The sequence below is a fragment of the Rhincodon typus genome, chromosome 18 (genome assembly GCF_021869965.1).
Source record: "Rhincodon typus isolate 14 chromosome 18, sRhiTyp1.1, whole genome shotgun sequence".
NCBI lineage: Eukaryota > Metazoa > Chordata > Chondrichthyes > Orectolobiformes > Rhincodontidae > Rhincodon > Rhincodon typus.
Window position 1 is genome coordinate 354080 of NC_063349.1, and position 24777 is coordinate 378856.

At 45.8% G+C, this 24777-nt stretch overlaps 1 protein-coding gene across 1 annotated transcript; it reads left to right on the plus strand.

Moving 5' to 3' along the window:
- Positions 1-2700: 2700 nt before the first annotated feature.
- LOC109931791 (histone H1-like) lies at positions 2701-3923 on the plus strand. The gene has a single exon (XM_020531051.2). It carries the CDS (start codon positions 2778-2780, stop codon positions 3393-3395), a length of 618 nt encoding a protein of 205 aa, XP_020386640.2. The 5' UTR covers positions 2701-2777; the 3' UTR covers positions 3396-3923.
- Positions 3924-24777: the final 20854 nt, after the last annotated feature.

The window sequence follows — 24777 nt, forward strand, 5'->3', positions numbered from 1 at the left end:
GGCGCCGCCTCGTGCTCCCACAAGGAGCTCGAACAGTTCATCCACTTCACCAACACCTTCCACCCCAACCTTAAGTTCACCTGGACCATCTCTAATACCTCTGTCTCCTTCCTGGACCTCTCTGTCTCCATCTCGGGCAACGACCTAGAAACCGATATCCATTTCAAGACCACCGACTCCCATAGCTACCTAGAATACACCTCCTCCCACCCACCTTCCTGCAAAAATGCCATCCCCTATTCCCAATTCCTTCGCCTCCCAGAATGAGGCATTCCACTCACGTACATCTCAGATGTCCTCGTTTTTCAAGGACCGCAACTTCACTCCCTCAGTGATCGAGAATGCCCTTGACTATGTCTCCCGCATTTCCCACAACTCATCCCTCACACCCCCTCCCCGCAATAACAACCAAACCAGAATCCCCCTCGTCCTCACGTACCACCCCACCAACCTCCGGATACAACGCATCATCCTCCGACACTTCCACCATCTGCAATCCGACCCCACCACCAAAGACATTTTTCGCTCCCCACCCTTATCTGCTTTCCGGAGGGATCACTCTCTCCGTGACTCCCTTGTCCGCTCCACACTCCCCTCCAGCCCCACCTCACCCAGCACTTTTCCCTGCAACCGCAGGAAGTGCTACACCTGCCCCTACACCTCCCCCCTCACCCCCATCCCAAGCCCCAAGAAGACTTTCCACATCAAGCAGATGTTCACCTGCACATCTGTTAATGTGGTATACTGCATCCACTGTTCCCGTTGTGGCCTCCTCTACATCGGGGAAACCAAGCAGAGGCTTGGGGACCGCTTTGCAGAAAACCTATGCTCGGTTGGCACTAAACTACTGCACCTCCCAGTCGCGAACCATTTCAACTCCCCCTCCCATTCTGCAGACGACATGTCCATCCTGGGCCTCCTGCAGTGCCACAATGATGCCACCTGAAGGTTGCAGGAACACCAACTCATATTCCGCTTGGGAACCCTGCAGCCCAATGGTTTCAATGTGGACTTCACAAGCTTCAAAATCTGCCCTCCCCCTACCACATCCCAAAACCAGCCCAGCTCATCCCCGCCTCCCTAACCTGTCCTTCCTCCCACCTATCCCCTCCTCCTACCTCAAGCCCCACCCCCATCTCCTACCTACTAACCTCATCCCACCCCCTTGACCTGTCCGTCCTCCCTGGACTGACCTATCTCCTCCCTACCGCCCCACCTACACTCGCCTTTACTGGCTCCATCCCCGCCTCTTTGACCTGTCTGTCTCCTCTGCACCTATCTTCTCCTCTATCCATCTTCTATCTGCCTCCCCCTCTCTCCCTATTTATTTCAGAACCCCCTTCTCCTCCCTCATTTCTGAAGAAGGGTCTCGGCCTGAAACTTCAGCCTTCCTGCTCCTCTGATGCTGCTTGGCCTGCTGTGTTCATCCAGCTCTACACCATGATTGATTATAGGTGTTGGATGCCATGCTGAGGTTGAACAGGACATTGGTGAGGCCTCTTCTGGAATATTGTGTCCAGTTCTGTTCATTGAGTTATAGCAAGGATATTAAGCTGGAGAGGGTTTAGAAGAGATTTACCAGGATGTTGTTGGATATGGAAGGTTTGATTTTCAAGAAAAGCTGGATAGTCTGGGAGTTTTTTCACCTGAGAGTAGGCAGTTGAGAGGCGACCTGATTGAAGTTTTTAAAACAATGAGAGGTACAGATAGAGTTAGTGGTAGATGCTCTTCCCTAGGACCGGAGAGTTGAAGAGCAGGGGACACATTTAAATCTTTCTCCTATCACCTTAAAAACAGGGTTGACGGACATTTTATTTTCGCACAGAGGATGGTTCTCGTGTGGAAAGAACTGCCTAAGTGGACCGTGTGGGTACAACTAGAACATTTAGAAGTCATTTGGCTCGGGAGGAGAAGAGAAAGGTGGCGTGATATGGGCCAGGAGAAAGCAGATAGCATTCGTTTAGTTTGGGACCATTTTCGGTATGGACTGGTTGGACCGTACGGTCTGTTTCCGTGCTGTACGACTCTCTGATTGGTTCTTGCAGCTGAATCTACAGAACAGCGAATTTCCGGCGTCCAGGCCTCGGTGTTTAATAGTTACTGAATAGAAAAACTGTACAGTTCACTGGAAACCGGAGCAAAAGCTGAAATGAGAAGAAATTCTATTCATCCATGTTCACATTTGGTGAATTTTCTGGCCTGTGACTCTGTGGATGTGAATATTGTGTAAGAGAGACCGTCGGAAAGGGGCGGTTGGGATTGTCGAACTTTACTGTGTTTGTGCGGCAGTTCATATCATGAAATCACCGAGTCCCTATTGTGCAAATCAAAAAGATTTTAAACTGACGTTATCCCCTTCCTCCTGTATTAAATCCCAAAAGTAGAATTCAAGGCAATATATTTGTTGATTTCAATATTTCTGTCTAAAAGCAGCGACAATGTCAGCGCTCAGCTCAGAGAGCGCGATCAATGCAGCAGCAAAATACGTTTAACTCGTAAACGGAGACGTCAATTCGAAAGAAACCTTTTCAGCAGCTCACCTTCCGTGTCAGGGTTAGGAACGATCGAACCTGGCTCTCTGGAGATGCCGAGTATCACAGGAATTTGAGAGTTTCGGATGAGAGAGAAACACAAAGAGGCAGCAGGAGCAGGGAGCTGACTGTAAGTTGTCTCCGCGCCGTCCGCTCGCTGCCTTTAAATTGCTCAGTGCCGCCACCAGCAGCTTCATTGCTGACCCAGTTCAGACTGACAGAGAGAGGTCCAGCAGTGTTCTCGACATGAGCGACAGCGCAGCCGCCGAAACGGCTCCTCCAGCCTCCGCCACCACCAAAGCCAAGACTCCCAAGAAGAAGAAGGCGGCGGCTCCCAGGAAGAAACCAGCCGGTCCCACACTGAGCGAGCGGATTCTGAAGATTGTCGGGGAGAGCAACGATCGCCGGGGGATGTCCCGACCCGCTATAAAGAAAGCTCTAAATAGAAGCGGGGTCGATGTGGAGAAGCAGAATTCGCTGATCAGGATGAGTATCAAGAGGAGTGTGGGCAAAGGCTCCCTGGTTCAGGTCAAGGGCTGCTTCAAACTCGCGAAGGAGCCAGTCAAGGCTAAAGTGGTAAAGAAGACGAGAACAGCAGCAGCCGCCAAGAAATCCACCGTGAAGAAAACAACGGCCAAGAATGTGACAGCAAAGAAATCCCCAGTCAAGAAAGCAGCAACCAAGAAAGCGAGCGGCAAGAAGGTGACAACACCAAAGAAAGCGGTGAAAAAAGCAGCGCCGAAGAAAAAGACTCCCGTCGCGAAGGTGAAAAAGACCAAGAGCCTCAAGGCCGCAAAACCGGTCACGAAATCGAGTAAACCGAAGACCAAAGGGAAAGTGCCCAAGAAATCAGCAAAGAAGTGAACCAGTCTGTGCAACACGCAACCATCTGAACCCAAAGGCTCTTTTCAGAGCCACCTATTTCTCTCAGGAAAGAGCTGAGGCCGGATCAAATGATTCTTGTCCTGTCTCCGAGTCCAGGCAGATCAGAGACATTAGTTAATATGAATAATACAAATACACACTTTCTTGTCGTGATTTACGAGAGCGGAGACCTGAGAACGGGGATGGCACTTTATAGGGAGGGAATAGTGTACAGCAGCTGGTTGTTTCACATGTAATGTATCACATCGCGACTTGTAATTCTGTCCAGACACCAATGTTACATTTGCAGTATTTGCACTTCATTGACCCTTCCAGGAATGATACTTTGTTCAGGTTTGATTCTGGGACCCCTGCGAATGTTATGATAGCGTGTTCTTCCCACCTGCCTGTTACAGACAGTTCAGGTACCAATTACGAATTGTTTACGGGCTAATTATAATCCGGGTGAAATAAACGTGTACCGACAAAGTGAGATTCTATATCCTTTATCGGAGTACACTATTTTCAGATGCTTTTACGATGTTTTAGTCGGCGATGTCGCTTAGATTGATTAGCAACGGTTCAGCTTGTTTGGGCTGTTTTAAACCCCGATCTTTCATCTTGCCTCTCACAGACAGATCAGACAATGATCCCGCGTCCTGGCCGCGCTGACTAAAGTATCCGTTTTAACAAATCTATGTAATGTGTGAAATTTTATTGTAGTTGCAGAAAGATTGCGTTCTGCGTTTGAATAATTAATTTAATCTCAGGATTTGAGAGTGTGAAGTTGGCGGGCTTTTTGAAATTGACAAACTGTCATTTTAAGTTAACAAGGTGTAGAGCTGGATGAACACAGCAGACCAAGCAGCGTCAGTGGAGCAGGAAGGCTGACGTTCCGGGCCGAGACCCTTCTTCAGAAATGGGGAAGAGGAAGGGGTTTCTGAAATAAATAGGGAGAGAGGGGGAGGCGGATAGAAGATGGATAGAGGAGAAGATAGGTGGAGAGGAGACAGACAGGTCAAAGAGACGGGGATGGAGCCAGTAAAGTTGAGTGTAGGTGGGGAGTTAGGGAAGAGATAGGTCAGCCCAGGGAGGACGGACAGGTCAAGGGGGCGGGATGAAGTTAGTAGGTAGGAGATGGGGGTGGGGCTTGAGGTGGGAGGAGGGGATCGGTGGGAGGAAGGACAGGTTAGGGAGGCAGGGACGAGTTGGGCTGGTTTTGGGATGCGGTAGGAGGAGGGGAGAATTTGAAGCTTGTGAAATCCACATTGATACCATTGGGCTGCAGGGTTCCCAAGCGGAATATGAATTGCTGTTCCTGCAACCTTCAGGTGGCATCGTTGTGGCACTGCAGGATGGACATGTCGTCTGCGGAATGGGAGGGGGAGTTGAAATGGTTCGCGACTGGGAGGTGCAGTAGTTTAGTGCCAACCGAGCATAGGTGTTCCGCAAAGCGGTCCCCAAGGCTCTGCTTGGTTTCCCTGATGTCGAGGAGGCCACAACGGGAACAGCAGATACAGTATATCACATTGGCAGATGTGCAGGTGAACATCTGCTTGATGTGGAAAGTCTTCCTGGGGCTTGGGATGGGGGTGAGGTGGGAGGTGTAGGGGCAGATGTAGCACTTCCTGCGGTTGCAGGGAAAAGTGCCGGTTTTGGTGGGGCTGGAGGGGAGTATGGAACGGACAAGGGAGTCATGGAGAGAGTGGTCCCTCCGGAAAGCAGATAAGGGTGGGGAGGGAAAAATATCTTTGGTGTTGGGGTCGGATTGCAGATAGTGGAAGTGTCGGAGGATGATGCGTTGTATCCGGAGGTTGGTGGGGTGGTACGTGAGGACGAGGGAGATTCTGGTTTGGTTGTTATTGCAGGGAGGAGGTGTGAGGGATGAGTTGCGGGAAATGAGGGAGACACGGTCAAGGGCATTCTCGACCACTGAGGGGGGGGAAGTTGCGGTCCTTGAAAAACAAGGACATCTGAGATGTTCAGGAGTGGAATGCCTCATGTCGGGAGCAGATGCGGCAGAAGTGAAGGAATTGGGAATAGGGGATGGCATTTTTACAGGAAGGTGGGTGGGAGGAGGTGTATTCTAGGTAGCTGTGGGAGTCGGTGGGCTTGAAATGGATAGTGGTTTCCAGGTGGTTGCCAGAGATGGAAACAGAGAGGTCCAGGAAGGAGACAGAGGTATCAGAGATGGTTCAGGTGAACTTAAGGTTGGGTGGAAGGTGTTGGTGAAGTGGATGAACTGTTCGAGCTCCTCGTGGGAGCACGAGGCGGCGCCGATACAGTCATCGATGTAACGGAGAAAGAGGTGGGTTTAGGGCCAGTGGAGCTACGGAAGAGGGATTGTTCCACGTAACCTCAAATTTCGCTTGGGAACCCTGCAGCCCAATGGTATCAATGTGGACTTCACAAGCTTCAAAATCTCCCCTCCCCCAAAACCAGCCCAGCATGTCCCCACCTCCCTAACCTGTCCTTCCTCCCACCTATCCCCTCCTCCCAGCTCAAGTCCCACCCCCATCTCCTACCTACTAGCCTCATCCTGCCCCCTTGACCTGTCCATCCTCCCTGGACCGACCTATCCCCTCCCTACCTCCCCACCTACACTCACCTTTACTGGCTCCATCCCCGCCTCTCTGACCTGTCTGTCTCCTCTCCACCTATCTTCTCCTTTATCCATCGTCTATCTGCCTCCTCCTCCCTCTTCCTATTTATTTCATAACCCCCTTCCCCTTCCCCATTTCTGGTGAAGGGTCTAGGCCTGAAATGTCAGCATTCCTGCCCCTCTGATGCTGCTTGGCCTGCTGTGTTCATCCAGCTCTACACCTTGTTATCTGAGAAGGAGCAGAATTTGTGAAGTGCATCCAAGAGGAACAGTATGTGGATAGTCCAACTAGAGGGGTGGCCAAACAGGACCATGTGTTGGCAGACGAGCCTGGCCAGCTTACTAACCTTTCTGTGGGGGAGCATTTTGGAAACAGTGATCACAACTCCTTAAATTTTAAAGGCAACAAAAAGCGGATCTGGAGGAACACAGCAGGCCCGACATCAGCTTTCCTGTTCCTTTGATGCCGCCTGGCCTGCTGTGTTCCTCCAGATCCGCTTTTTGTTATCTCTGACTCCAACATCTGCAGTTCTTGCTATCTCCTTAAATTTTAAGGTAACTATGATTAAAGATAAGTCAGGACCTTGCACACAAGTACTAAATTGGGGAAGGGCAAATTACATCATTATTAGGCAGGAGTTAGGGAGTGTCAGTTGGGAGGAGCTGTTATTGGGCACGGCCATATTTGACATATGGGAGTTGTTTAAAGATCTACTTATCAGAGTTCAAGACCAACATGTTCCAGTATGGAGGAAGAGAAGGACGGCAAGGTAAGGAAGCTAAAATCAGACAGGGCCCATGAGGAATATAAAGAAAGCAGGAAAGAACTCAAGCAGGGAATTAAGCGAACAAGAAGGGGCCATGAAATGTCTTTGGCAAGAGGTTTAAAGAGAATCCCAGTCATTCTATACTTGCAGTAGAAACAAAAGCATAACTAGGGAGAAGGTAGGACCACTCATGCATAAAGGATGAAACTTGTGCTTGGAGGCAGAGGATGTGGGCGAGATCTTAAAAGATTACTTTTCTTCGGTATTCACCCAGGAGAAGGATATGGAGGATACTGAGATTAGCGTGGACAATGCTAATATGCTATTATGAGATCAAGAAAGAAGTGGTTTAGATTTCAGATTTTACCATCACCTGTACTCAAGTACAGGAGTACAGTGAAAAGTGAATAATGTTGCCACACAGCACCATCTAAGCTGGTAGGTACAAAACAGCTTGGGTACAAGGTAGCAAGAGAAACAAGAGTTAAAAGCATTACTTCATAGAATAGGAGAAAAATAAAGAAATAAGTAATAGTTTCCATTGAAGTCATTCATAGTTTAACTAGGAAAATAAAGTTAAAAGTTCAACAGTCTTTGATGAGTCCTCCTTTTATCTCGCCCTGCTTTCTGTTCTTGATGCCACCGCCACAGATACCATTGGAACATGCCCGGAAGGATCCACTCACATACTGAGCCAAGACACTGCCGAGAGCGGCCAAGAGACCAGGTTGGACCCAATTAGAGACCAAGCCAGGATCCGCCACAAACCGCCTAGAGACCAGGCTGAGAACTGCCACAAGCTGCTAAAAGGCCAGGCTGAGAGCTGCCACATGCTGCCTAGAGACCAGGCTGAGATATGCCACATGCTGCTGAGAGATCAGGCCGAAAGATATCACAAACCACTGAGAGATCAGGTTGGGACCTAGCAGGAGCCACTGAGAGTCCAGTCTGAAAGCTGCCACAAGCTGCTGAGAGACTAGGCTGGGACCAACCATGAAACCAGGCTGAGACCCGCTGTGAGACCAAAGGGGGAGAAAAGAGAAAAAAAGAGAAGGAATCACCAGAAATTGAGGAGCTCTGTTGGAGCGTCCTACTCTGCTGCCATCTTGACTGATCTCTTTACGAGTATTAAGGTGGATAAGTCCCCAGGGCATAGAATCATAGAACTCCTACAGGCCTCTCAAGTTCACAATCCTCTGAAGAGTATCCCATCCAGACCCAAACTCCTACCCTGTCCTTTTAACCCTGCATTTCCCCTGGCTAATCTACCTAGTCTGCACATCCCTGTACACTATGGGCAATTTAGCATGGCCAATCCACCTAAACTGCACATCTTTGGGCTGTGGGAGGAAACTGGCAACTGGAGAAAACCCATGCAGGAATGGGGAAAATGTGTAAACTCTGCACAGTCGCCTCGAGGTGGAATCAAACCAAGGTTCCAAGTGCTGTGAGGCAGTAATGCTAACCACTGAGCTACCATGCTGCCTTGATGCTATACAACTCAGTTATTGACTGGAGATTGCTGGGGACTTGACCAAGATCTTTGTATCCTCACTAGCCACTGGAGAGGTCTTGGAGGACTGGCGAGTAGCTCATGTTTTTCCTCTGTATAAATAGGGATAATCCAAGAAATTATAGACTGGTGAGTCTCATATCAGTGGTAGTTAAGCTACTGGAGAGAAATCTTAGGGATAGGATTTATGCACATTTGGAAACACATGGCCTAATTAGGGACAGTCAACATGGCTTTGCGCATGGCAGGTCATGTCTTACTAACATGCTTGAAATTTTCAAGGAGTTGATGAAGCGATTGATGAGGGTAGAGCAGTGGATGTTGTCCAAATGGATTTTACTAAGGTTTTCACCAAGTTGTCTCATGGTGGGCTCATCCAGAAGATGAAGATGCATGGGATCCACGGTGACTTGGCCGCTTGGATTCAGAATGGGCTTGCCCATAGAGTACTGATGGTTGGATGTCTATGACTAGTGGTGTTCTGCAGGGATCTGTACTGGGACCTCTGCTTTTTGTGATATAAAAATGACTTGGATGAAAATATAGATGGGTGGCTTAATACATTTGCAGACAATACAAAGGTCAGCAGAGTTGTGGATACTGTAGAAGGTTGTCAAAGGATACAGTGGGATTTAGATCAGCTGTAGATATGGGCAAAGAATTAACAGATGGAGTTTAATCTGGGTAGGTTTGAGGTGCTGCACTTTGGGATATCATATGTTACGAAAAACTATAGAATTAATGGCAGGACCCTTAACAGCATTGATAGACAGAGATCTTGAGGCTCAAGTCCGTAGCTCCCTGAAAATGGCCACACAAGTAGATAGGATGATAAAGTAAGTGTATGGCACGCTTGCCTTTATTTCTCAAAGAATTGAGTAAAAGAGTCAGGATATCATGGTGCAGCTTTACAAGACTTTGTTTAGGCCACACTTATTTTAGATAAGTGTGAAGTGTTACGTTTTGATAAGGCAAATCAAAGGACGGTTTATACACTTAATGGTAGGGTCCTTGGAAGTGTTGCTGCACAAAGAACCCTTGGGATTCAGGGTCATCCATCCATGAAAGTGGAGTCACAGGTAGATAGGGTAGCGGAGAAGGCATTTGGTGACTTGTCTTTATTGTTGTGTTTTGAGTACAGGAATTGGGAAGTCATTTTGCAGCTGTACATGACATTGATTAGGCCACGTTTGGAATACTAGGTTTAGTTCTGGTGTCCCTGCTACAGGAAAGATATTAAACTTAAAAGTGTTCAGAAATAAATTACAAGGACGTTGTTGTGGTTGGAGGTTTGAGCTATTGGGAGAGGCTAAGTAGGATGGGACTATTTTCCCTGGAGTGTCCGAGGCTCAGGGGTGACCTTATAAAGGTTTACAAAATCATGAGGGGCATGGTTACGCTGAATAGTCATGGCTTTATTTATTCCCCAGGGTAGGAAATTACAAAAGTGGAGTGCAAATGTTGAAGGTGAGAGCGGAAAGATTTAAAACGGACCTGAGGAATAACCCAGAGGGATTTGCCTGAATGGAATGCGCTGCTAGAGGTACCGGTGGGGCCTGGCACAATTACAAATTCCAAAAGGCATCTGGATGGGTCTAGGAATAGGAAAAGTAGAGAGGATAAGGTGGAAATTATGGCAAATAATTCTTATTAATTTAGGATATCTGGTCTAAGACTCTAAAACAATCCAACAGAGACGTGGTCTAGAGATAGCAAGAACTGCCGATGCTGGAGTCTGAGATAACACAATGTAGAGCTGGAGAAACAAAGCAGGCCAAGCAGCATCAGAGGACCAGGAAAGCTGCCGTTTCGGGTCGGGACCCTTCTTCAGAAATCAGAGGCACGGTCTAGTTTCTCTCACAAATGTTGTGAGTGGCTCTTAAAAGAGGCTTTGGGATGTCAGATTAAAGAATAGTCTCTTCACTTTTTAGCGGCGCCCCCCAGCGGCAGTTTCCTTGGGCAGCTGCACGGTCTGGATATTAGGCAGCACCCCTCCCAGCAGCTTGTTGAGCTCCTCGTCGTTGCGCGCAACCAGCTGAAAGTGCCTGGGGATGATGCGGGTTTTCTTGTTGTCCTGGGTCGCGTTACCGACCAGCTCGAAGATTTCAACCATCGAGCTCCGCAGCCAGATAGACCGGCGCTCCGGCACTCTCACGCTCAGCATAATTACCCCTTTTTAAGGAGCCTGTGCATACGGCCTACCGGGAACCGCAAAGCTGCCCGGGACAGCCGAGACTTCGCCTTGGAGCGAGCTCTTGCAGCCATATCCACAATCTCACACTTTCACAGTGAATACTGAAAGCAGCTCACATTCCGCTCTCTTATACCTCCGGGAGGAATGGTGGTGCGGCCATTGCTGATTGGTCACACTGTTGAGCACCTCCTCATACTCTTTCAATTCCCAATCAGATGTCTGTATCATTCACTAATTCGAAGAAGGGATGGGGTAGTGGGAGGTAAGACTTCATCAAACTCTTTAAAATTTCAAAATACCGCCAATATGAACTAATAAAGAGGAAGTTTTACAAAGAAGAATGCATCATTAATTATCAGTTAATTTACTTTTAGATTACAAATGTATACCTCACACAATCTCTCTTCACCTCACTCCCTAATCTATTTGAATCTGCCCATTTCTGATATTGAATGAGGTTTTCTGAAACTTAAGAAGCAGGAAAAATCTGCACTCTGCACCTATTCTTTTTATTTCACATTTCAAAAGCACCCTGATATAATCGACAAAACATACACAACCTTCTTCAGGACGAGTGCGTTAAAAGTGAACACCATCTTTTCGGCAATATCTTGAAGTCGCTCTTCCTTGTTGCACTAGATCAGACATCAGCAGAAGCTCCACATTTGCTCAATAACAACCAAATGATCTGTAGATGCTAGAAACCAGAAGCAAAAACTAAACTTGCTGGAAAAGCTCAGCCTGAGAGCATCTGTGGAGAGAAAGCAGTTGACGTTTCAGGTCCAGTGACCCTTCCTCAGAACGAACCCTAACCCTAACCCTAGCTCTAGCACTATCCCCAACCTTAACCCTAACCCCATTACCATAACTCTTACCTTAACACCCTAACACTATCCCTAATCCTAACACTCTAACCTTAATCCTGACTCCAACCATAAAACTAACCCGAGCCCGAGCCCGAGCCCTAACACTGTCCCAAACCCTAACCCTAACCATAAACCTAACCATAACCTTAACCCTATACCTAGCCCTAATCCTAGCCATAGAAAACTAAAACTTAACCTCCTAATCGTAACACTTACCCACCATCACAACACTATCCCAAACCCTTACCCTCTATACCCAATGCTATGCCTAACCCTAACCAGAACCCTCACCATAACTCTAATTCTAACCCTAATCCTAGCCCTGACATGGTCCTAGCCATAAGGCTAAGCTTAACGCTAGGCTCAACACTAATCCTAACCCTAACTTTAAACCTGACATTAACCCTAGGCATAATCCTAACCCTAGCCCTTGGCTTAACCCTAGGCCAAGCCCTAACCTACCCCTAATCTGAACCTTAACCACAATCTTAACCATAACCCTTGCCTTAGCCCTAGGCCACACACTAAAATTTAACCCTTACCCTAACTCAAATCCTAACCAAAGTCCAATCTCAAAATTTACCCTAGCCCGAACGCTATCCCTAGCCCACACATTAACCCTATCCCTAACCATAACTATAGCCCTAACCCTAGCCCAGCCTTACACCAACCCTAATCCTAACCCTAGCCCGAGCCCACACATGAACACCAACCCAAAACATAACTCTAACACTAACCCTAACCTTTACACAAATTTTAACTCTAACCCTAATCCTGACCCTAACCCTAACACCAACCTTAGGCCTTACTCACCCACTCATAATCCTAACCTTTATCCTAGCCCTAGCCATAACCTAACCCTGACCCTGACCCTGACCTGAACCATCACTGTAGCCCTTTGCCCACATACTAACATTTAACCCTTACCTTAACTCTAACCCTAACCCAAAAACAATCCCAAAATTTATCCTAGACCTAACCCGAGCACTGACTCACACATTAATCCTAACTTTAAACCTACCCCTAACCATTGCCTTAAACCCTAGCCCTGGACGTAACACCAACACTAATCCTAACTATAAGCCTAGCCTTAGACTACACATTAACCCTAATTCTAAGCCTAACTCTAACTCTAACCTTAAACCTAATTCTAACCATTGCCCTGAAACTAGCTATAGCCCTAACCATATCACTAATCATAACACTGAGCCTAGCCTGAGATAATACATTAAACATAAGCCAAACCCTAACTCTAACCCTATCACTAGCCTTAGCCCAAGGCCTGGTCCTAGCCCATGCCTTAACTCAAACCCTGACCATAGCCCAACCCAAACTCTAAAACTAGCTCTAAACCTAGTCCTAGCCATAAACTTAATCTTAACTTTAGACGTAACCCAATCCTAAATGTAACCTTAATCCTAAACCTAACCTGAGCCCTAGCCCTAACCCTAAACCTAATCATCATCCTAACCCTAGCCCTAACCCTAATCCTAACACAACCACTGCCATAACCCAAACCCTAAACCTAACACTTCCGCCACAGATCGAAGCGTAACCCTAGTACTCACATTAACCCCAACAATAACCAAAACCAACCCTAATCTTAACCCTAACCCTAAGGCTAACCCTCACCCTAACTAACTATAGAGAACCCTAATCCAATTCCTAACCCGAATCATAACCGTAACCCTAACCATAGACCTAACCCTTACACTCACCCTAACACTAGCCTAACCGTAAACCTAGCCATATCACTAACCTGAACCTTAAATCTGGCTGTAATCCTAACACAAACACTCACCCTAACCATAGGCCTAGCCCTAACCCCAACTTTAACACTAACCTTAACTCTAACCTTAACCCTAGGCATTACCCTAAACCCAACCCTAAACCTAAAACCTAGCCTATTCCTAACACTAACCCAAAACCAAATCCTAGCCCTAACCCTAACCCTCCGCCTCAAGGCATTAACCTGGCCGTAGCACTAGCCCAGCCCGGAACTCTAACAACAAACCTAACCACACAACCACAAACTTAACCCTGACCCTAAACCTAATTATAGTCCTAACCCTAACTCTATGCCTAGCCCTATCCTTAACACTAACTCTAACCCTATTCCTATTCCTAAACGCAAAGCTAATCCTAACCTGAACCCTCATCCTAACCCTAACCCTATCCCTACCCTAAACCCTAAACCCTAATCCTAATGCTAACCCAGACCTAACCCCAACTCTAACCCTAAAGCTGAGTTTAGCCCTAGGCTTACCCTTAACAATAAACCTAATCCTAACTCTAACCATAGCCTAATCCAGCACTAACACTATCTCTAATTCCAACTCCACCCCTAGACCTAACCATATCTTTAGCCCTAGCCCTTGCCCTAGCCCTCACCCTAAACATAACTGCAAAGCTAAACCTGACCCTAGCCATAACTCTAACACTAGCCATTACACTAAACCTGGCTCTAACCTTGGCCCTAGACCATAGTCGTAGCTCTAACCCTAACCCTCTAGCTCTAGCGCAAGACTAATCCTAACTGTAAAGCTAACACTAGCCATATACCTACACTTAATCTTATGTCTCACATTAACCTTAACCCTAAGGAAAACAAATCCTAAGCCCAGGCCTAAACCTAACCCTAACCCTAAACTTAGACCTAAACATAACACTACTCTTACCCTGATCCTAAACCTAACCCTAACACTACACTAACCCAAACACTAACCCTAGCTCTCACCCTCACCAAATCCTAACCTTCACACTCTCCTTACCCTAAACCAAACCGTAACCCTAACACTAACCCTAAGGCTAACCCTAGTTCTACCTCTAACTCCAGTCCTTTTATTAGTCTACAGCTAACCCTACCTTAACACTATCTGACACTGACACTTACTTTAAAATTCACTCTAACCCTAGACCTAACCCTGAACTTTGCCATAATCGTAACCCTTACCCCGACCTTAAATCTAACCCTAGCTGTAAGCCTTACCCTAGATCTAACCCTAACCCTAACCCTAACCAAGCCTAGTCCTAACACTAACCTTAACTCTTACCCCAAGTCTTATGGTAGACCTAACCCTAGCCCAAACACAGCCCTAACCCTAACCATAATCCTAACCCTAACTCCAGCCACAACCTAAACCCAAACACTCGCCCTAGCCCTAACCCAAGCCCTAGCCGTAAATTGAACCAAAACCCTAACACCAGCCCTAACCAGATCAATAACCCAAACCCTTTAACAAACCCTAATCCTAACCCTAGCCCCAACCCTAAACCTTGCCTTAACCCTAACCCTACCCCAAACACTAACCCTAAAGCCAGACCTAACCCTAACCTAACAAATCCTAACCCTAGCCCTAAACATAAACCTAACTCTAAACCTAAGCCTAAACCTAACTCTAACCGGACCCATAATCGTCTTTCTAACCCTAACCCTATCCCTATCCCTAACCCTGCACCTAACCTTAGCCCTAACCCTAATGCCAGACCTAGCCCTAGTCCTTGCCTTTACACTAACCCTAACTCTACACCTAACCTTAGGGTAATCCAACATTAACCCTATCTCTAACCATAACTCTAAGCGTAACCCTCAGAATAGCCTAACCTAACACTGACCCTGACTCTAACCCTCACTCTAATCCTAGACCTAACTGTAACACTAACCTTAGCCTATTCTAACCCTAACCCTCAACTTAAACTTGGCCATAACCCTAACCATAAACCTATCCCTAATTCTAGCTCTAACCCTAACCCTAAACTTAACCTTAGCCCTAACACTAACCCTACCTCAAACCTACCCTTAGCCTAACCCTATCTCTAGCCTTAACCCTACCCCAAACTCTAAACCTAAATGTAGCTTAATCCAAATACCAATCCTAACTCGAACCATAACCCCAGTTGTAACTCTTACCATAGCCTAATCCTAACACTGAAAATTACTCTAAAATTCACTCTAACCTTAGACCTAACCCTAGCCTTTGACCTAACCCTGACCCTAAAATTAATCCTACTCATAAGCCAAAGCCTACACCTAACCCTAACCCTGCACCTAAGTCTAAACCTAACACTAACCTGAGCCATAACTCCATTCCTAACCCTTACCATAGCTTTAACCCTAACCCTAGACCTAGCCCTAGTTGTTGCCTTAACACTAATCTTAACTCTACACTTAGCCCTAGCCGAATCCTAACACTAACCCCAAGTCTAACCAAAACCCTGACTGTAAACCGAACCATAGCCTAATCCTAACGCAGACCCTAACTCTAATCTTAGTCCAAACCTAAACCCTAGACCTAACCCTAACTATAACCACAACCCTACTCGAACCATACCATTGCCCTATCCCTAACCCTAAACCTAGCCTAATTCTAACACTCACCATAACTTTAACCCTAACCCTGCCTCAAACCAACCCTAAGCATAACTCTAACACCAACACTAACCCTCACCTAACCCAAACACTAACCCTATTCCTAACCTTAACCTTAACCATGATTTAACCCTAGCCCCAGCCCTAAACCCAAATGTAAACCTAAACAAAGCCTAATCCTAACACTGACTCTAACTCTACCATAACCCTAACCATAACCGTCACCATAGCCTAATCTGAGCACTGACTCTAACTCTAACCCTCACTGTAACCCTAGATCTAACTCTAACTTTAGCCCTAACATTAACCCTAACTCTAATGTTAACCCTATCCTCTATCCCTAAACGTAGCCCAAGGCATAACCCTAAACCTAACAGTAAACCTCACCCTAATGTTAACCCTAACCCTGAACCTGACCCTAACCTGCATCATTACCCTAACCCTAAACCTAGCCCTTACCCCTAACCCTAAAACTAAACTGAACCCTAACCCTAATGTTAACACTATCCTCTATCCCTAAGCCTCACCCTAATGTGTGAAGTGATTCATTTTGGAAGGTCAAAATTGAATGCAGAATAGTGTCAATGGCAGGATTCTTGGCACTGTGGAGGAACAGAGGTATCTTGGGGTTCATGTCCATAGATCCCTCAAAGTTGCTACCCAAGTTGATAGAGTTGTTAAGAAGGTGTATGGTGTATTGGCTTTCATTGGCAGGGGAATTGAGTTTAACAGCCATGAGGTTATGCTGCAGCTCTATAAAATCCTGGTTAGATCACACTTGAAATATCGCATTCAGTTCTGGTCGCCTCATTATAGGCAGGATGAGGACGCTTTAGAGAGGGTGCAGAGGAGATTTACCAGGATGCTGCCTGGACTGGAGGAAAGGTTGAAGGAGCGAAGATTTTTCTCATTGGAGCAAAGAAGGATAAGAGGTGACTTGATAGAGGTGTACAAGATGATGAGAGGCATAGATAGGGCGGATAGCTAGAGACTTTTTCCCAGTGCGGAAATGACTATTATGAGGGGCATAATTTTAAGGCGATTGGAGATGGGAGATGGGAGATGGGAGATGTCAGAGGTAGGTTCTTTCCACCCACCCACCACTCTGTGTAATGCGCTGCTGGCAGTGGTAGTGGAGTCAGATACATTAGGAATATTTAAGCAACTCTGGATAGGCAGATGGATGATAGTAAAATGTAAGGTATGCAGGGTAGTTTGATCTTAGAATAGGATAATAGGTCGGCACATCGTGGGGCTGAAGGACCTGTACTTTTCTATGTTCTAACCCTGCCACTAATCCTAATTCTAATTCTAACTTTAAATCTAACTTTAGCCCTAACCCTTACCCTTACCCTAGCTGTTATCCTATCCCTAGCCCTGGCCCTAGCCCTAACCACAACCCTAAGCCTAACACTAACCCTAGCCCTGAAAAGCCCTAGACCTAATCCTAACCCTAGCCCAATCCTAACACTAACCTTAATTCTAACTCTAAATCTAATTTTAACTCTAACCCTCACCCTAGCTGTTACCCTAACCCTAGCCCTAACACTAACCTTAGCCTTTACCCTACTCCTAGCCGTGACTCTAGAGCTAACTGTAAGCCGAGTACTAACTCTAACCCAGACCCTAAACCTAATCCTAGCCCTAGCCATCACCCTAACTCTAAACCTACTTCTAACCTTAAGCATTACCCTAACTTTAAATCTCTTGACCTAACTCTAACCCTTGCCTTTCCTCTAACCCTAACTCTAGCCCTAAACTAACCCTGTCCCTATCCCTAATCCTAGCTCATCCCTAGCCCTATCTCACACACTAAGCCATCCTTAACCCTAACCTAAACACTTACCCAAACACTGACCCTAACCCTAGTCCTTATCCTAATTTTAACTCTAACACTAACTCTGACCTTAACCCTAGCACTAGCCAAAGACCTAACCATAATCCTCTCCCTAACCCAAATACTAGCCTTAACCATAAACCTAACCTTTACCACGTGACCAAATACTAACCATATCCCTAACACTAACTCTCACTCTAACACTAGTCCTTGCCCAAAATCTATCCCAGCCCTATCCTTAACCCTAACTCTAAACCCAGCCCCAACCCCCAAACTTTACCCTCAATTTAACCCTAACCTTAAACACTAGCCCAAACCCTAAACCTAACCCCAACCCTTAGCCTAAATCTAACCATAACACTAACAGTCACCCTACCCCTATCCCAAAGCCTAATCCGAGCCCTAGCCCTTAACTAACCCCAACCCTAAAACTAACCCTTACAGCAGTCCTGTCATTAATGCTAACCCTAAAACTAGCCCTAGCCCTTCCCCAGCTCTAGCCCACACACTAAGCCACCCCTAACTCTAACCCTAGCCCTGAACTTAACCCTAACGCTAGATCTCGCCCTTATTTAAATTCTAACACTAACCCAACACTAACCCTAACTCTAAACCTAACACTCACCCTAACCCTAACCCAACCCCTCACCTATCACTATTCTGAGTCCTAATCTTAACCCTAATCCTAGCCTTAACAATAATGCTAACCCTAACCACTGGCCCACATACTCACTCTAACCCTAACCCTAATCCTAACAGTAGCCCCAGCCTGAAACTTAACCTTAGTACTATCACTAGCTCTAACTCTAACCATTGCCATGATATTAACACTAATGTTAACCCTAACCCTAAATCTAACCCAACCATAATCCTAACCCCAACCCTTACCCGAACACCAAGTCTTACCCTAAACCTAGCCCTAGCCACCGTCCCCACATTTCTGATTTAGCTGTGATACCCCAAGATTTAATGCTGTACTTTGAGGTTTACCAGCACCTACCATGCAATGTCACTGCAAAAACACTGTGCCCGGGCACCCAGCTGACTATAAGGTGGTAATTCAGTGCTAATTGCTAACTTTCGTAGCACTCAAACACTTTGAACGTACCTAGATGCTCACATCATCCCTGTCTTGCCTTCCCTTGCATTGCGTTTTAATGCAGGAAGTTTGTCGGCAGTGATTGGTCCTTGCTGTATGGTAGTGTGCCATGTCAGTTTCACACTTGCACCATTTGCCAACAGTTTAATGCTCCTTAACCATAAGATTAAAACAGTATTTAGATACTCAACTGCATTACCATAGCCTTCAGGGCTACGATCAAGAACAAGAAAATGGGATTATTGCAGTCAGATTTCTGTTGACCAATGTTGACATAATGGGCCAAATAACCTCCTTCTGAGCTATGGACATCTTAAAAACCTGTTCAGGTGTTGAATATAAATGAACGTGTCTGTCATGAAATAAAAACAAAAAACTGAGAATGACGGAGATCTGAAACAACAGTGGAGAAACTGAGAGCTGGCACTGTGGCTCATTGAGGCACCAGTGCTAGCCACAGTGCCAGAGATCTGGGTTTAATTCCAGCCTTGGGTGACTGCCTGTATCAAGTTTGCACATTCTCCCCATATCCGAATGGGTTTCCTCCAGGTGCTTTGGTTTTATCCCACTGTCCAAAGATGTGCAGGTTTGGTGGATACGCCATGCTAAATTCCACATTGTGTCCAGGGATATGCAGGCTAGGTGGATCAGTTATGGTAAATGCAGTGTTACGAGAATAGGGTAGTGGGCTTGGTCAGGGTGGGATGCTCTTTGGAGGGTTGGATCAGACTCAATGGGCTGAACGATCTCTTTTCATGAGCAGCACAGTGGCTCAGTGGTTAGCACTGCTGCCTCGCAGTGCCAGGGACCCGGGTTCGATTCCACCCTCGGGTGACTGTCTGTGTGGAGTTTGCACATTCTCCCCATGTCTGCGTGGGTTTCCTCCGGGTGCTCCAGTTTCTTCTCAGTCCAAAGATGTGCAGGTTAGGTAGATTGGCCATACTAAATTGCCTGTAGTGTTCAGGGATGTGTAGATTAGGTGGGATGCTCCAAGGGTCGGTGTGGACTTGTTGGGCCAAAGGGCCTGTTTCCACACTGTAGGGATTCAAAAAAAAAAATTCTATACAGGTGCTATGATCATCTTTGACATGTCCATGGAGAGACAGTAGAATTAATGTTACAAATCTAGTGAACTTTAAGTATGTGTCTGTCTCTACAGATACAGCCAGACCTACCGAGTTTCTCTAATACCTTCTGTTTTGGGTCTGTTGTGAAGTCCACTATGTACCACTGAGATATACGGATGTGTTACCTTCGATCAGTATTGATCTTTCTGAATGGGAAACCAAATTTCTATATTTCTTAGCTTCACGGGGCTGGTGAGAAACAATTCAAAAAAATAATGTTCGGCACAACAGTAAATGTAGATTTCATAAGAATTCCAAAAACTATGAATGAATAGTTTCATTTGATGAATTACTAATAATTGACCCATTAAAATGTAGTGAGCAGCAGAGCTAATTAAAGAAACCTTCTTTTGTCCACGCAGACATGGGCAGAATGTGCAAACTCCACACAGACAGTCACCCAAGGGTGGAATCGAACCCAGGTCCCTGGCGCTGTGAGGCAGCAGTGCTAACCACTGTGCCGGCCTATCTATATCAATGATTTGGATGAGAATGTACAAGGAATGATTAATAAGTTTGTGGATGACACCAAAATAGGCAGTACCATAAACAGTGAGGAAGGTTAACAGAAATTGCAGCAGGATTTTGATCAGCTGGGGAAGTGGGCTGAGAAATAGCAAATGGAATTTAATATAGATAAGTGTGAAGTATTGCATTTTGGAAAGTCAAATCAAGGTAAGAGTTTCATGGTGAATGATAGGGTTGTAAGGAGAGTAGTGAAACAGAGGGACATTGGAGTTCAGGTGCATGGCTCTCTGAAAATGGAATCACAGGTTGGGAAGTTATGTTGCAATTGTACAGGACATTGGTGAGGCTGTACTTGAGTATTGTGTTCAGTTTTGGTCACCTTGCTATAGGAAGGATGTTATTAAATTGGAAAGAGTGTAGAAGAAATTTGCAAGGATGTTGCCAGGACTCGAGGGACTGAGTTATAGGCAGAGGTTGGACAAGCTAGGACTTTTTCTTTAGAGCGTAGGAGACTGAGGGGGATCTTACAGCAGTGTATAAGATCATGAGAGGCATGGATTGGGTGAATGCACTCAGCCTTTTTCCCAGGGTTGGGGAATCAAGGACTAGAGGGCATCAGTTTAAAATAAGAGGGGAAAGAATACATGGAAACCTGAGGGGCAACTTTTTTTTTTTTTTAAAAAACACAGAGGGTGGTATGCATATGGAATAAGCTGCCAGGGGAAGTGATTGAGGTGGGTACATTAACAACATTTAAAAGGCATTTGGATGAATACATGGATAAGAAAGATTTAGAAGGATTTGGGCCAAGCGCAGGGAAATGGGCTTAGTGTGGATGGACATTTTGGTTGGCATGGACCAGTTTGGGCCAAAGGGCCTGTCTCCTGCTATATGACTCAATGACAGCCTGGTCCACTCCATATAAACTATGTCTAGTCCCTGCCCTCATCAACCTTCCTGGTCACTTTATCAAAGAACTCTAACAAATTTGAGAGGCATGATCTCCCATGCACAAAGCCATGATGACTACTCCTAATCAAACCCTGTCTATCTAAATGCATGTATATCTTATCCCTCAGAATCTTCTCAAGTAACTTATCTACCACAGATGTTGAACTTACTGGTCTATAATTCCCATGTTTTTCTTTGCAGCCCTTCTTGAATAAGGACACAACATCCACTACCCTCCAGTCTTCCAGGAACTCACTCATGGTGAATGATGATGCAAACGTATCAGCCAGGGCCTCCACAATTTCTTCTCTAGCCTCTTGCAGGGTTCTTGGATATATCTGGTCAGGACCAGGAGATTTATCCACCTTCATGCATTCTAATACATCCAACACCTCCTCTACTATGATATGGACTGTCCCCAAGATATCACCACTAACTTCCACAAGTCTTCATATCTTTCTTCATGGTAAACACAGAGGAGAAATATTCATTGAGGACCATGCCCATCTCCTGCGGTTCCACACATATATGTCCACTTTGGTCATGAGGGGTCCTATTCTCTTTCTAGTTCTTCTTTTTCCCTTAACATACTTAACAAATTTCTTTAGATTCACCCTAATTTTCTGAGCAAAAGCCATCTCCCCTTTCACCCTCCTGATTTCCTTCAATATACTCCTGTATCCCCTATATACCTCCAGGGATTCCTTTGATCCCAGCTGCCTGTACTTGAGACATGCCTCCTTTTTTCTGGTCAAAGCCACAATGTCTCTTGTCATCCAGGGTTCCCTACTCCTGCCAACCCTGCCCTTCAGCTTCACAGGAACAAAAAGACCTTGAACTCCAGCTGTCACACCTTTAAAGGCCTCCCACTTGTCGGAGGTCCCTTTGCCTGCAAACAAACTACTCCAATCAACCCCTGCAAGCTCCTAATTCCATCAAAATTTGCCTTGCCCCAATTTAGAACTTGAACCTGTGGACCAGTTTTGTCCGTCTCCATAACTATTTTAAAATTAATAGAACTGGTCCCAAAGTGCTCCCCCACTGTCACCTCAGTCACTTGTTCTGCCCTATTTCCCAACAGTAGGTTCAGTTTTGTCCCTTCCTGAGTAGGGGCCTCTACGTACTGCTAGAGGAAACTTTCTTGAACATATTTAGCAAATACCATCCCATCTAAGCCCTTAACACTAATAGCAGTCCCAGTCTATTTTAGGAAAACTAAAATCACCCACTATGACAACCCTATCACTCTTGCAAGACTCCACAATCTCTCTGAATATTTGTTCCTCTAATTCCTGTTGACTATTTGGGGCCCTATAGTACAACCCCAATAACGTCACCATCCCCTTCTTAGCTCTACCCACAAAGCTTACTGGGTGATCCCTCAGTTATTTCATCTCTGACTACTGCTGTAATACTCCCCTTAATCTAAACTGCAACTCCTCCTCCCCTGTTTCCTCCATCTCTGTCCCACCTAAAACGTCTCTGCCCTGGCACATTAAACTGCCAGTCCTGTCCCTCACTTAGCCATGTTTCTGTAACGGCTATAATAATATACCAGCCCCACGTACCTATCTATGCAGGACCAGATGTGTTAGATGGAGGAAGGATTTCCCAATGGTGCTGGAGTCCAGAACTAGAGGTCATAGTTTAAGGGTAAGGAATAAAGGTAAGATAAGAAGAAATTTCTTCACCAATAAAGTGGCAAAGCTGTGGAATTCACTCCCACAAAAATATTATCTGTTCTCAAGGAAAAGGCAGATGTATCGCTTGTGGCTAAAGGGATCAAGGGATATGATATCAGTCAGGATAATATTGTAAGACAGAGCAGGTTCGAGAGCTCAAATGGCCTCAGACTGCTCCTGTCTACCATGTTTCTATGGAAAATGTCCCTGCCTGGTCTGTCAAAGCCTCCCATTTGGCCCACCAAGGTTATTATCAAGATCACTAAACAACCCTCTTCTGGTCACCAAAATACCTGATGCATCTGGCTAAAGTTCCCTACCCGGTCAGAATTTTGCGTGAAAAATTTTGATACCATTCTGGCTGGTCAAAATAAGGAACAGCACATCCCATTGTCCATGGCGTGTAAACAGACTTGGATTTACTGGACGGTCTCAGAATCTGCTAGTGGGGTGGAAAACAAGACTCTTGCTTCTCCACAGGATCTAGGCCATCTGAAGAAACACAGATTTGGCCTAATTTCCTAGGACCAGATTGAGCACTGCTCCCTCCCTGGTAGGGCTGGAACTGTACTGTTCCAGAAATTCTCCTGCATACATTTCAGGAATTTCTGCCCTTCCATGTACCAAACTCCACCTTTTCCCCAGTCCTCCTGAGGATAACTGAAATCACCAACAATCACAACCCTATTTGTCCTGCAGATTTCCATAATCTGGCTACAAATGTTCTCTTCTACTTCCTCCCAACTATTTGGAGGTCAATAATAAACTTCCAACAAGGTCACTGCTGCCTTCCTGTTTCTCACCAAAGACAGATTCTAATTCAGAAACTGTATCGCATTCAAGGGTAATGATACTATCTTTGACCAAGACTGACCCAACTGTTTATTCTAAAAACCTCATAACCCAGGATGTTGAGTTTCCAGTCCTCTTCTGATTTGAGCCACGTTTCTGTTATAGTCATATTCCCCGAGAGCAATTCTTGCTTCCAGTTCCCCAATTTCGTTCACGATACTCTGTGCATTTACAATTTAAACAAATCTTTTTCTTGCCCATTAGAAGGTGATCATTTCTTTGTTTACTGTCAAAACTCAAGCCTTCCCTCACTTCCTTTAATCCATTCCCCATCTTCTCTCTTTTGCCCTCTATGGTACTCCCAAAACTAGGTCCATTAGTCAACCCACCCACAATATTATGTACTCTCCCAGCCAGGAAATTAGTTCCATTTCTGTTGATGTGAAGCCCATCTCTTCCCAACAGCTTGCACCTCTCACAGAAGTGATCCCAATGTCTCAAAAAATCTAAAACCATCCTTTCTACTCCATCCATCCAGTCAAGTAATTGCCACCCTATCTGCCTTTGTCTGAGTCGCTTAATTCAGCGAGTTATGCATTTTACTAATATGTGCTGCTGATTTTAAGAATACCCCAGCATTTTGAAGCGGATTGCTAGAAATATTCATTTTCTCATGCATTCATCTGAACTAACTTCCTAATTTCCATATTCATTCACATGTGACAATAGAACTAATTCAGAGATCATCACCCTTTGGGTCCTGTTCTTTAATCTATTTCATAACTTCCTACATTCTGCTTTCAGACCATCATCCCTTTTCCGACCAATGACACTGGTATCAACATGTGGTACACATCTGTTTGCCCTCCCCCTTCAGAATGCCTGCAGCTGTTCAGTGACATGCTTGACTGGGAGGTATCATACCATCCTAAAGTCTCTTGTGGCCGCAGAAAGCTTGCCTGTGCCCCTTAGATTTAAATCCTCTACACTCTAGTCTTGCCAATCTCTCTTCTCCCCTCCTGTGCACCAGACCCAAGCATAGTGCACAGTCATCTCCCCCACCAAAATGGTGTATCTGTTAGAAAGGGGGATGGACACAGGAAACTCTTACACTA